This window comes from Protopterus annectens, chromosome 17.part0 (genome assembly GCF_019279795.1).
Source record: "Protopterus annectens isolate FY-2018-M chromosome 17.part0, PAN1.0, whole genome shotgun sequence".
Taxonomy (NCBI): domain Eukaryota; kingdom Metazoa; phylum Chordata; order Ceratodontiformes; family Protopteridae; genus Protopterus; species Protopterus annectens.
In genome coordinates, this window is record NC_056751.1 from 605,547,699 (window position 1) to 605,562,451 (window position 14,753).

At 42.9% G+C, this 14,753-nt stretch overlaps 1 protein-coding gene across 1 annotated transcript in view; it reads right to left on the bottom strand.

Moving 5' to 3' along the window:
* The window catches only part of KMT5C (lysine methyltransferase 5C), a 955,038-nt gene that overhangs the window by 862,543 nt on the left and 77,742 nt on the right, over nt 1-14,753 (bottom strand). The window contains exon 2 of the mRNA XM_044059587.1: nt 12,960-13,040. Within this exon, the coding sequence (XP_043915522.1) occupies nt 12,960-13,040 (81 nt within the window). The remainder of the gene's footprint in view (nt 1-12,959; nt 13,041-14,753) is intronic.

Genomic DNA, 14,753 nt, shown 5'->3' on the forward strand with positions numbered 1-14,753 from the left:
GTGGAGTCTGCATGTCCTCCCTGTGTTCGTGTGGGTTTTCCCAAGGTACTCTGGTTTCCTCCCACATTCCAAAGACATATGTCTGGAGTATTTCTCCCTAGGCCTCCACTGAAAATTTGTTTGTAAATTGGGCATGGCTTAGTGGTAAATCACTTTGGCTATGGTGTGCAGGGTCCTGGGTTCGAGCCTTGCTGAGGCTGTTTATTTACCTATCTATGTCAAACAGAGCTCCTCATTAGCACTCTTCAAGAAAAATCTTGATGATTGGATGGGAAATGGGAAATTCACCCCGGGGATCACTTCTGTGGCTCTGCTCGACAGGGGCACAGGAAAATAAATTTCTTGGGTGGCGAAAGCCAGGGTACATTTTTTGGCTAGGCTTGTATGGGCCCTAGGGCCGATAGCCTAGTACCTGCCTATGTCTAAAGCCCTACAGTCCCTGTCTGAAGAGGTAGGGTTTTTGGCTGTTGTGGCCTAAATGCCTTGAGGTCCCTGGGAAACGGTCTCCAGATCCGCAGTAGGATTTTTGAATAGAAATTTGTGGGAGTCAGGTACCCTTGTAGTACCTGTCAGGTTTCCTGGGAGCTGGAGGCAAAGTATCAGGGGTAAGGCTGGATTCCAAGAAGACATCATCTGCAATTTCCAGAACAGGAGGTATAGAGGCCTGTGCTGAGGCACGTTTCAAAATTCCCTGAGTCTCTTTTTGGACTATGAGTAGTCCTGGTACTCCCAGCGGAAATGTAATCTAAGGGTATGCAGGGTTTCACCAAAGGAGAAATCTTCTGGTGGGGAAGCAGAGGGAATGGAATCCTCTGCATCAGTATCCTCATAGGTAGATAAGGGTTATGTCCTGGTAATCAGAAGGATCAGAGTCAACGGACTCATGATCTGAAGAATCAGAAGGAAATTCAGTTCTTGGTCTTTTTGAGGGGGAAGGCTGGCTTCCCCTAATTAAAGTAGTAAGATCTTCAGCCATTCTAAGCATTTGTTTCTGAGGCATGTGGGCCTGAGAATGTGCTTTGGTCGCCGGTTTCCTAGGCATAGTGTGACCTCTGGGCCTGAGAAATTCGGAATTTTTGGTTTGAAATGAAGTCATCAGTTTAATATGAAAATTGGAAGGCTTGAATACACCCTCAGAAGCCGATGCCTGCACAGCGGCACTGGACCCATCTAAGGTAGAGGCATCCGCAGGTTCCATAGTGGAAGAAGCCTCTTGCGGCATACCGGACTCCGAATGTGTCTCAGTAGAGGCATGTGAATCTGTAGAAGTGGGCATCAGGGGTTGTGAAGGCGCCTCACTGAGTACTGGCCTATGCGGTCGGTCTCTGTCTTTATCCTTACATTTTTTCGGCAGATCGATAGTCCTATAGCTTATCGAAGCCATTTCAGAATACAGAGAATGAGTGCGAAAGAATTTAGCGACAAAGATAGCCCGACAACGAATAGTTTGGGCATTAAAGCACAAAACCGACAGCGAGGAACGTCGTGGTCTGAGCCTAAACAGATGACGCAGTAAGAATGAAAATCTCTGTGAGGTATTCGCTTTCCACAGGCAAGACAATTGTTAACTTTTTCTGACATTGGATAGATCAAGAAAAAAAAGATCCCCAACGGGGTAGTTATCCTTTGAAAGACTTCAGGTCTGAAACTCGAAAAATGAAAATTTCAGGAGGCGGCCAACCCGCACTTGCGAACTGCTTCTTCTTCGGACACTGCACGGCAAGAAAAGCTGATGCAATGGCATCGGCTGCATGTTTTATACCCTTGACAACCTGACGTCATGGAAGAAGCTACAGCATCCGACGCAGAAATCCCAAGACTCTGGTATTCAGGCCGACTGAGGGCTACCTGCAGGCAGATAACCCAAATGTGATGACTGCAACAGTGAAACACGAAGAACATCTAGTACCAACAGTGGTACATTAGGTGGCTACCAGATGGCAGAAATAAGGAAACGAGTGCAGCCTAACAGTAGACAAAAATGAAAACTTGACTAGTAAAAGAGGGAGGACTAATGGGAGAAGTTAAGAGGAGTTTTCAAAAATAACCGTCACTCACAAGTCAATATAATAGCCCAAATTTTACTCTTTGAGTAGGATGCGCGTCCATGCAAGATTGAGTCAAATGAGATCTGAGTATTGTTGGCTGACTGCAGCATTATGGGTAAATGGAGGAGCTCAAGAGTTGGACCCAAAGTTTGGCGTACCCAAGGTTGGATCTGGAACCCATACATTGAGGAAGAATAAAAAAGAGAATATCAGATGAAGAAGCCTTTTCTAGTAGATATGGCGAAATCCTCCGGAAAAGGAGAAATGGCCTCTCACTACCATCTGTAGCCCTTGATGGATCACTCTCAGAACTTATTTATCTCAGACTATCACTGCCAACGAGAAAAATGGAGATTCAAATTTTGGGTGAGAATTAAAGACTTGTCAGGGTTGGAAGCACATGTTACCATTTGAAGGTGGTCATCCAGGCTTGCTGCATTTCCCTAGTTTCTGGGAAGCATCCCCATTCCCTTTGCATTTGTATCTCTTGCCATTTCTTTTTTTTTTTTTGGAACATCTGCTTGCCAGAGGTTTGCCAAGTCTGTTTATTTTGCTTTTTATAAAAATATCTTGAAATAGGGATAAAACCTTAAAACACAGTTGGAGAAGTAAGACTGAAAAATCTAAGTGATCCCTTGAATCAGTTTTTTTCTCTCAGCATATTTTCAGGACCTCAGTAGCAGATGGTCCAAAAACAACTTCACTATCAAGGGGAGAATTCAGAATTTCACCTTTAACATCCTCAGGTTAATTTTGAGAATGTAACCATGCAAACGTTCTCATAACAGATCCAGTAGCTGCTACTCTGGAAGATGCTTCAGATGAGTCATAAGCACACTTCAAAGAATGTTTGGCTACATGAGACAGACAGACACACAGGTGAGGCAGTGTATGTATTCAGAGATTTTCCCTCAAAAAAAGAAAAAGTGGCAATATCATTCCTCGTATTCTCAAATCAGGCTAGCAGAAACTTTAATATGTGAATCTGACAATTAAGAATTCTAAAAATAAATGTGGCAGAGAATTTCACACCTGTTCCAAATCTATCAGACTTTGCCACCCATATTACATGGGGAGGGATTAACCAGGGGTGGTTCGTGCTACAGGGCTGCAGCCCCCCCACCTGTAGAAAGAAAACAAAGTTGCGAAGTAGTCCCAGAACTCTGTGCTTGGAGTTCCTGGAACTCATGACTGCTGTGTCAGCAGTCCGGATAGGGGGAAAGGCATCTCTGCCCTGCAGATGTCCAGAAGTCTGTGCGGTGATGACCGCATAGAACAGAAGAACTTTGGACTACATCTTCTGCAGGCTGGAGCCCGGGACTGAGGAGACTGGAACACTGAATGGGACTGAGAACGACAATGAATTCAGGTACTGTGTGTAGCCGTTAGCTTAGAATGGGACTGAGAAATGTAAGAGTGTGTGTGTGTGTGGAAATGCCCCAGTTCTTACTAGAGAGAACAAATGGTGGTCAGTAGAGAATACCTCAGGCTTGAACTCTGTACCTTGGGTGCAGGTGGCAAGGGCCTGAATTCCCTACCCACCACCATTTGTAAAAAAAATTTACAGATTTTATGCCTCATATTTTTTCTGTTCCGTTCCTCATAAAATATTTGGTTTCTGTATTTGTATTTCCTTACACAGTCAGTAGTGCAGTGGTAGCATTGTTGCCTGACAGCTACAGGTTCTCTGGTTTGATTCTTGGCTGGGGTGCATTCTGTGTGGAGTCTGCATGTCTTCCCCATCTTACAATACATGTGTCGGGAGTGTTTCTCCCTGGGCCTCTGCTGAAAATTGGCTTTTGTTCCAAGTCAGACTTTTCTGGTTAACAAACGTAAAATTGGCTTTTGTTCCAAGTCATACTTTCCTGGTTAACAAATGTTAAATAAATAAAAATAACATGCATTTGAATTTCAGACTTCATATTCTTCAGAAAGTACAAGGTAACACAAAACCTTTTAGTCTAGCAATTTTCAAAGTTTATAAGATGGATATTTTAAACTTGTCCCTATTTTTGGGACTGTATTCCCCCATTATTGGCTTCGTCCAGATTTTTTGTGCTAAGGTTGAGAGCTATGGTGAGAAGTGAATTTACTGTATATGTTTGGGGGCTGTATTCCCCCATTACTAGCTTTGTCCAGGAGACTGCATTGCTTTGTTTAGCAGACATCTATTAGTGTTTGCGCTGTAAAATGCAAAATAAAACTTTCAAATGAAATCCAAATCATCGCAGAAGTAAAGCAGTATGCACATTACAGTGTTTATGGTAAATGTGGCGAAATAACAAAGGAATGGGACACTGGAATAGCTGCAGGGAGGAGGCTCCATTTGACCATGATTTTGTGAGGGGGGAAGGGCAGCAAACTCAAAGACAGCCCCGGCTGAACTATACCTCTCAACTGTCCAGATTTTTTCAGAATTAATAGATTTTTGCTTCTTATTTTTAGTTTGCTGCGGTAGCGTTGTCGCCTCACAGTAAGACGCCGTCCGGTTCGATTCTCAGCTAGAGCGTTTTCTGCGTGGAGACATGCGTGAATGGGCATACCTTTGTTGAAGGTTGTGCGTCAGGGCTGGTAACTCGGCATGTAAAAATCAACTACCAATCATTAGCGGACCAGAGTTCCGCTATGGCGACCCCTAACCGGGAAAAGCCGAAAGACACAACAACATTTTTAGTTTGTTCCTCATAAAATTTCTGTTTTTCTGGCAAATCATTTAGGAATGAAGTCACTAAATAGTGTCAGACATTGAGTTTCAGACATCATAACCTTCAGAGAAAAATGCATGCTAAAGCAATTCTATCAACTGTCTTGAGTTTATACAACAACAATTTTTAGTACTGTTTGTATGTCCCCCCAATATATTTGGCCTTGTCCAGATTTCCTGCATTAAGAGGTTGAGAGGTACGTGCAAATAAATCGCTTTATAGAATTAGGAATATCCAAACCTCTCAACTGACCCCAATTTTGGCTCAAAATGTTGCTCTCCCCCTAATAATCCCTCCACAAAATGGCAGTTTTGGAAGAAAACGTGGAGGGTTTACAATTATAAATAACTAATTATCAGAGTTATAGATTACTTTTATTCAGAAATGCATGTAGATTCTCTTATTTTGTCAGCTGCTCAAGTTAACAGTACTAATATTAAAAATGTGTCCCTTCTTTGACAGGTTCCCAGCTGTATTGTGTGACAATTTTATATTTTTGCATCACATTTTTTGACCATTTTTCATAAAATTGTGTTTTTGTGGCAAATTAGTGGCAAATCATTAAAGATTGAAGTTAGAAAATAATGGCAGACATTTGAGTTTCAGATTTCATACCCTTCAGAAAATTCATACTAATGTAAGACCTACTACTATTCTATTATCTTTCTACGTTTATAAGAGCAATATTTAAAAAATGTCCTTATTTTTGGGCCTGTGTCCCACTTCTATGTATGGCTTTGTCCAGATTTCTTGCTCCGAGATTGAGAGGTATGAGTGTCAGAGCCATTACTGTCAGCCAGAGACATTTCAAACTGTAACATACCTTTTGCACCCCACTCCCCCATGTAGTGATTTTGGATGTGTCCAAGCAAGGCAAGGAGCAGTTAAGCAGTGTACGTGTGCAGAGTATTCCCTCATCCAAGGTAGACACAAGTACAACAGTGGCTTTTCATCTGTCCTTGATTTTGCAGAATGTTCTGGCTTTCTGTCATATTTTTATACTGTTGATTTATGCTTATTATTCAGAAAATGCATGCTGTCGCAGTGCCCTGTTGCTCTGTGTTTAAGTAGCAATGCTTTAATGACCATCAGGTAAGCATGTCGGAGATTGTAAGATGCAAGTAAGCTTTAATAAGGATACTGTTAAAGAATTACCAACATTGAAAGCCTTTTTGTTGTTGCCATGCAGAGAATATTTACATAACTAGATAACGTATAAGACTTGGGTATTAAAATGCATATGACAGTATTTGTAATAAAGGACAGGATTACAGTATTTTCAGAAGCTCATTACATTTGTGGGAGACTTGCAGTCCTCTTTGCAGGCTTTACCCATAAACTAAACAGAATGGCAATCTATCACATGTGGTCCATAACTTGTGCAGTGATCCTTTAAGCAATTTATCTTGAGCTTATTTCTTGTTTGCTGTTCATTTTTTACTTTGATCATGTCTTCCCCATGAAACAAGCAGATAGTTGTTGTCAGGCAGCAGGTCTTTTTTTTTGGATAAGAAACATTTTTACAAGTGGGGGTATCACAGAGATTGCAACTTTACTTGGTAATTTTATAAAGCTGAATATAAATTATAAATAGAACTGCAGTGCAATGAGAAGTGGTTTGAGTTGAGTGCTGCTTGTTTTTTATACTTGATTTTGATTGGCATTCCAGTAATGTATTTAAAAAGTAATTTATTTTTTCATGCCTCACAACCTTTGTGCTTCCATCTAGATATTAAGTAAGCTGTCATGTAGCCAATACAGTGAAATATTTTTTTCTTCTACACTTCATTTTGTCTTGACTGGACTCTCGTAATGATGGTTTGGCACCCAGGGCAGTGTATTTAGTTAAAGTTCCAGTTGTGGTTTTGAGCATAGCTCCACCCCTTTCTAGTTGGTCACACCCATTCACACAGGCCCCACCGATTCAGCTGTCTCCTGCAGCCCCCCTTTAGCCACCAGCCGCCACTGGGATTAACATTTACTAAAGGTTTAGATGAAGAAGGATTTGTCAGAAAAATCACTGCAGGGTCAGATTTAGAATTAGAAAACAAACATTTGCAAGACTGGGGAACTTCATACAATTTATCGGCCTTCTTAGGTTCTGCAGGCTGGCTGCCAGCCATGTTGCAAGCTGCATTAAAAACAACAGAAGGAATAGCAGTAGGTTGAGGAAATTCCAGTTGTAAAAAATCATAGTATTTTCTCAAAGAAAATGAAATGTCATTATGTTCCCAGTAAAAAGTACAGTTTTGTACCTACCATAAATGTAGATGTTCGAGTGTAAGCACTGCTGCAGTCATTACACTTGGGTTATCCTGCCGTCAGGAGGTTCCCCAGTCGGCCTGAGTTCCAAAGTCTTGGTCCGGCGTCAGTGTGACAGGAGTATATAAGATGCAGCCAATGCCATTTTCTTCAGGTTTTCTTGCCCCAGATGTCAGGTGCCCCCAAATAGGTAGGCAATTCAAATTGCTAATAAAACATACATAAGAAAAGCAAACAACAACTTTCAGTTACCAGCAAATACTCCCCATAGGTAGTAAAGGGTAGAAGGCATAGGTACGTACCAGCAAGTAAGAGGGGAAGGAGGGAGGGAGGGTAACCTGGACTGCAGCAGTGTTTACACTCGAACATCTACATTTATGGTAGGTACAAAATTGTACTATGTTCATCGTGTTACACTGCTGTAGTCATTACACTTGGGCAGAATCCAAAAGCTGAGGTAGGGAGGCTGGTTCTATAAGGCATTAGGGGTGGCTATAAGGCCCTGCAGCACAGCAGTGGCGAAGCCAGCTCTGGATTTGGAGTATAAAGGCAAACAGTAATGCTTGGTGAAGGTATACACAGAACTCCAAGTTGCTGCTTCCAAAATATCCTTGGTAGGTTCTCCTCTGAGGTAGGCAGTTGAAGTGGCTGTTGCCCTGGTGGAGTGAGATCTAATGTTGCTAGGCAAAGGTTTCCCATGGTGAGAACAGCAGAAACGTATGCAATGTACTATCCATTTTGAAATAGTCTGTTTTGAAATGGCTTTGCTCTGTGCTCCTGCAGCATATGCTACCAATAATTGCTCAGATTTTCTGAAAGCTTTGGTTTTGTCCAAGTAGAAGAGTAACTGCCTGTGAATGTCCAAAGAATGTAGTAGTTTCTCCCCCTTGTTCTGTGGTTTTGGATAGAAAGTTGGCAAGTGAATAGTTTGGTTTAGGGCCACACTTCATACCACCTTCGGCATAAACGTAGGGTTAGTTCATAAAGACACCCTGTCCTGGTGGAAAATGAGGAAAGGTTCCACTGCCATTAATGCCTGTAATTCTGAAACTCTTCGTGCTGATGTTATTGCCAGTAGCAGAACAGTTTTCCAAGAGATGTATTTTAATTCTGCTGTGTTAGCTGGCTCAAAAGGAGGTAAAGTTAATTTTTCCAAAACAAAGTTGAGCAAAGGATTAGAAAAAATTGGTGGATCCGTGTTGTAATGAGCAGAAATGGCTGAGGCGTGGATCTTGAGTGATGAGAAGGAGAGGCCCTTGTCCAGCAACTCAGTTAAATATTGAAGTATCTGAGGAATGTTTGGGACAAGAGGGTCAAGGCTGTGCGCCTTGTTCCAGGCACAGAATCTCTTCCATTTATCCAAATAGGCTTTCTTGGTGCTAAGCCTTCTGGCCTCCAGAATGACATCCATAACAGCTTTGGAGAGGCATGGTTCTTGTGCTAAGTTTTTTAAGATTGGGTACCAGTGCTGGCGTGGCCAGTCTGGTGCAATCAGGATCATCTTTGGCTCTTCTTGCCTGGCTTTTATGAGTACCTTTGGAAGGAGAGGTAAAGGAGGGAAAGCGTATACTTGTAGGTTTTTCCATCTGAATGAGAGGGTATCCACTTTCCATGCTTGTGGATGGTAACTCCTTGTGCAGAATTTCTGTAGCTGGCAGTTCATTGGGGATGCAAACAGATCTATGTCCGGGCTCCACCATTTTTGTGTTATCATTCTGAATACTTGTGGATTTAATTCCCATTCGTGGGGATCCATGATGTTTCTGCTTAGGTCGTCTGCCAGTGTGTTTTTCTTTCCTGGCAGGAATTGTGCTTGCAGATGAACTTAGTAGTCCAGAGCTGTGTTCAACAAGGTCATGGCTTGTCTGCAGAGGGGGTAGGAGTGCGTGCCCCCTTGCTTGTTTATGTACCACATAACTGTGGTGTTGTCTGTCTTTAGTAGTTGTTGTCCTGGATGCAGCAGGTCCTTGAAAGTTATAAGTGCATTTTGTACAGCTAGCATTTCTTTTTGATTGATGTGAAGATGCCTTTGCTCTGTGGGCCACTCGTCCTGAATACATTTTCCTGCCATGTGTGCTCCCCAGGCGTAATCCGATGCATCTGTTGTCAGTGTTTGCCTGGCTGTGGGTTGAGTAAAAGGCTGTCCCTTGTTGAGGTGACAAGCTTGAGCCCACCATCGGAACTCCTGTTGAAGGCAAGGAATTAGTGGTATAACTGTTTCCAAACTTTGACAGTGTTGAGACCATACACTCTTTAGGTACCACTGTAGTTTCCTCATATGCAGTCTGGCATATGGAATTAGTAGTATGCAAGATGCCATGTAGCCCAAGGCCTGCAGAATTTTTCTTGCAGGGAGTTGGGTCTTTGTTGCCATCAATTGAAAGTATTGAGTCAGTTGTCCATGCTTGTCTGGCGTGAGATAAGCCATCTGGGCCATTGTGTTCAAGCTGGCACCCAGGAATATTATCTGTTGTCAGGGCACTAGTTTTGATTTTATTTTGTTTACTGTGTACCCCCAGGCAACTTAACTTTTTTTACGAACGCCAGATGCTTTAGAAGAATGTCCTTGCTCTCTGCTTGAATCAGGCAGTCATCCAGGTATGGATAAATTTGAATTCCTTTTTGTCTGCAAAATGCAATTACTGGTGCCAGGCACTTTGCGAAGACCCTGGGCGCAGTAGATAAGCCAAAGGGCAGTGTAGAGAATTGATAGTGCATTGAACCAGCTAGAAATCTGAGGTATCTTCTGCAGTTTTGTCTGATAGGAACATGCAGGTATGCCTCCTTGAGGTCCAAAGTCACGAGCCAAGCTTTCTTGCCCAGCATGGGAAGAAGCTGCTGTAGCGTCAACATTTTGAATTTCGGAACATCCAGATCCAGAATGGGCCTCCAGGCTTTGTCCTTTCTGGGAACCAGAAAGAGTCTTGAGGAAAATCCTTGTCCTTGCTCCTGTGGTGGTACCTTTTGAATAGCTCTCATATCCATGAGTGCTGTAATTTGTTTTTGAGCCTCTGCCCATTGATTTGGTGGCAGATTTGGCATTCCTTTTAACCTTGGCAGAGTGTGAAAATGGAACCTGTAACCTTGAGATACAATGTTGAGAACCCATTTGTCTTTGGTGATCATATGCCAATTGTGATAGAAAAGTGCCAGTTTTCCTCCCAAGGGGGCTGCCAAGAGAGAGCTGTTTGGCAGCTGTAGTGGGAAGTCATTGGGGCTGCTTTTTATATGGTTGGGGCCTGTCTTCCCCTTCTTTCTGGCCTGATGCAAACCATTGTCGAGGCCTGTAAGGACCTTGTGGTTGACTTCTACCTCTTGGACGTCTGTATCTGCCCCTTTGAGGTCTGACTTTAACTGGAAAGGACCAATTCTTAGTTGGCCAATTTCTGCTAAATCGAGGAGGCTGAACCTGTAAGAAATCCTTCACCGTTTGCATAGATTTTGCCTTATCCTCCATTTTCTTTAATACCTCTTCTGCCTTAACTCCAAATAACACATCCTGCTGCAAAGGTGCATCCAATAATTTTGCTTTAACATGATCTGGTAACGTATGTTCTTTTAACCAAGCATGTCTTCTATTTAACTGCTGCTCTACAGGAGGCCTCTAAAGAATCAAAACCGCATTGCAAAGTATGTTTTCCCACTTGTTCAGCTGCATGCAATAAATCCTGCATTTCTTTAAAATTAGGAGGATCTGAATCTGGAAGCATTTTTTGTTTCAACTGAGACATCAAAAATTGCTGATATTTTAGCATGTGAAACTGGCAATTTAAGGCTCTCATTGCTAAAGTTGCAGACATATATACTTTCTTTCCCCATCTGTCTAATGCTCTGGAATTTCTGGCAGAGGGAACTGGATTCTTGGCTGATGAGGCCTTAACCCCTTTGGGTCCCAGAGAAATAGTTTCAGGGTCAGCAACAGGACTTTTATACAGAAATTTGTGTGAGTCAGGGACTCTGTAGTATCTGTCAGGTTTAACTGGGGCTGGAGGTAAGGAATCAGGATTTAAGCTGGATTCAGTATACACATTATCCACAATATCTAACACTGGTGGAATAGCAAGGGGTCTGTGTTGAGGTAATAAATGGAAGTCTCTGAGCCTTTTCTTGGATTCTGAGTAATCCTGGCCTTCCCAATGGAAATGCTCCCTCATGGTATGTAAGGTTTCCCCAAAGGAGTAGTCCTCAGGCGGAGAGGCTGATGGAATTGACTCCTCAGCATCAGAATCCTCATAAGGGGGTAAAGAATATCCTAGGTCTGAGGATGAATCTGGAGATGGAGACCTGGTCGGATGAGTCATAGTCTGCATCCTGTCTAGGCCTTTTATCAGGAGGGGGATGGGACCCCCTGTTCAGAGTGATTAGGTCTTCGGCCATTTTGAGCATTTGTTTCTTAGGCATGGAGGCCTGTCCTGGAGAATGCTGTATTTGTTTCTTTGTTTTTAAAGGGGGCTTAGACTTAGCGGAGGATTTAATGCTTAACTGAGTAGGTCTGAAAACACTCTCTGAAGCTGCGGGTAGCTCAGCTACTCCGGATCCCTCTGAAGGGTTAGTTTCGCTTGGCTGAATAACTTGCGCGTCCGAAGGCCCAGCCATCTCCACGTGGGAGTCAGAGGCAGCCTGTGGTTCTACAGAAGCGGTCGTCAGGGGCTGCGAAGGCGCCTCGCTGAAAACCGGAGAACCAGCGACTGGCCTAGAAGAAGCTTCGTCGTCAGTTTTGGGCCTCCGATGCCCATCCTTGTCTTTGCACTTTTTATGTGATCTGGTCTTCGGAAGTTCGACGGCATGGTATAGTTGAATTTTCTACCAAAATAATGTCGGGCAAAACCAAACCGACGTTTAATAGTGCGCTTGTTAAACCTAGCACAAAACCGACAACCAGTGACATTGTGGTCTGGGCCTAGGCATGGGATACAATAAGAATGGAAATCCTTATGAGGTATTTGCTTCCCACAAGAAATACAGTTATTAACTTTTACTGACATCGGTCTGAGGCAAGAAAAAGTTTCCCCAACGGGGTACTTAGCTTTGTAGAAGACTTTGGTTCTGGATTTGGAATGAAAATCTCAGGAGACGGCCGACCGGCACTTGCGAACTGTTTTTGCTTCGGGCACCACAAGGCAAGAAAGGCTGAAGAAAATGGCGTCGGCTGCATCTTACATACCCCTGTTGCACTGACGTCAGGGAGGAAGCGACAGCAACCGACGCCGGACCAAGACTTTGGAATTCAGGCCGACTGGGGAACCACCTGATGGCAGGATAACCCAAGTGTAATGACTGCAGCAGTGTAACATGATGAACATCCTGCCTTGTGCATACCGCATAAAGTCCTTTCCCTCTACTCAGTCTCCTACATATTCGTAAGTCAAAGTGTACAAGAAATGCAAGGTCTATGGACCTGAATTTTGTCTGGGAAATAAACAGTACATGCTGGAGAGACAGATGTGTCCCAGAGACTGCCCTTCCTATGGAACAGGCTTCCCATCCTTGTGAAGCTGAGTTCATCTATTACCCAGTTCAAATGCAACCTAGACCAGTGGATGGGGAACAGAAAATTTACACCAGGCCTGGCACCCGTGTTCCTTATAGACAGAGGTTGCTTATAAATGCCTGGCCCTCAAAGTCCTATTTGGATACCCAACATCATTATTCTTTTGGGAAAACTTGGCTAGGCTTAGAAAGGCCCCCAGGGTCACTATCCTAGTGACAATCTAAGAATCTATATGATACACAATCTTCAGCTACACTATATGATCTCTGTTGCTACAGAATTATCTGAGTGCTGCAAAAGAAAAAAATGGCAAAAGCAAATTCTTCTACTTAGCACAACACCAGTTAACTATGAATTTGCAATCAGCCTATGACAATAACAACAATGTATCTGCTACTTGCTGCAATGTAAAAACTGCTGATGTCTAGCAATAAATGGTCTGTACTTTCTTACCATAGCTGTTGCTCTGGGCTGTCCTGCTTCGAGTGGACCTGAGATTTTTGATCACTTTCTTAATATTTCCAGTACTACTTCCTAATAATTCAACAAGAATACATTTTATTATGATGAGTTACTAACAAACTAGTATGTATTAAAAAATATAGCATTACTGCAGAAGATACAAGTAAAATCACATCAACACAAAGGGTGTTGCATTTGCTTACATCAGAAGTAGTAGTAATCTAAGGTCAAAGACAGATGGCTTGAACTCTGGCTTTCTGTGCTTTCCTAGGTACAGTTCTGCCTTTACCGATGGCCCTAAATCTTTGTTTCTCCATAAAAACTCAGTTTCAGTTAACTTTCTGAATTATTATCCTAATTCAATATCAAAAACTTTTAGTTATGTACTCACCATAACTTCAGATGTTTGGGATCCATCTCGCCTACATTCTGAATGATGGGTTCGGAGCCGATCCCTCGGCTCCGACTCGGCACGCTTATGCCAAAGAGCGAAGTCTCTTATTGGCTGAGCTTACTATATCCCAGGATGCACCACCAACAGTCCCCCAGATCTAGTTTGTCCGCATACATGCACACATGCATACCCTGCTTATATAACATCGTCAGATGAAACAAGATAAAAACAGTGGAGCTCAAAACCGTTCTATCTCTTCTGATCTGCAAGGTAGGGGGAAGGAGGGTGGGTATCAGGAATGTAGGCGAGATGGATCCCAAACATCTGAAGTTATGGTGAGTACATAACTAAAAGATGTTATGTGATCCTATCTCGCCTACATTCTGAATGATGGGACAGCGTCCTAGCACCTGAATCCTGGGTGGCTCACTGGAAAACACTCCTGAGTACCGTGGAACCAAATGAAGCTCGCCCTTTAGATGCCACATCCAATTTGTAGTGGGAAATGAAAGTGTGCGGGTTGGACCAAGTAGCCGCAGCACAAATTTCCGAAATAGCGAGCTTGGAATGAAAAGCTATAGAAGTAGCCATAGCTCTGGTAGAATGAGCTTTGATAGATGATGCGAGTTGCTTATTTGAAGAAGAATAGGCCTGAGTTATGCAATCTCTGATCCATTTTGAGATTGTAGCTTTTGTGATGGTTTGGCCCAATTTATTATCTGAGAAGGACACGAACAACTGGTCTGACTTACGGTTGCTGGGTCCTGTCTAAATAGAAGCGTAATTGCCTGTGAACATCCAATTTATGGAGAGTGTATTCTGCCTCATTAGAGAATTTTGGAAAGAAAACTGGTAGTTCTAGGGATTGTTGAAGACAGAAACTAGAGCAGACTTTTGGGACAAAGGATGGATTAGGCCTAAGAGATACTCTATCTTTGTGGAAAATCAGATATGGTGGTTTAATAGACAGGGCTTGAAGCTCTGAGACTCTTCTTGCTGAAGTAATAGCCACTAAGAATGCCGTTTTCCATGACAGATATTTTAATTCGCATGTAGCAGCCGGTTCAAAAGGGGGAGATGTTAATGCGCGAAGCACTAAATCAAGATCCCACGGAGGTGCAGGATGAAAAACTGGTGGTCTTAACAGACTCGCACCTTTAATGAATGTTTTGCATAGCCTGCTGCTCATCAAAGGAGGATCCGTAGATTCATGGAATTTAGAAATAGCAGCTAGTTGAACTTTAATAGTTGAGACAGAAGATCCCTGATTAAATAGGGATGTTAAGAATTTCAAAACCTCTGGGACAGGAGCAGTGATAGGGTCTAAGCCCTTGAGTTGAGCCCAGATAGCAAACCTCTTCCACTTACTGAGGTACAATTTGTTAGTGGTG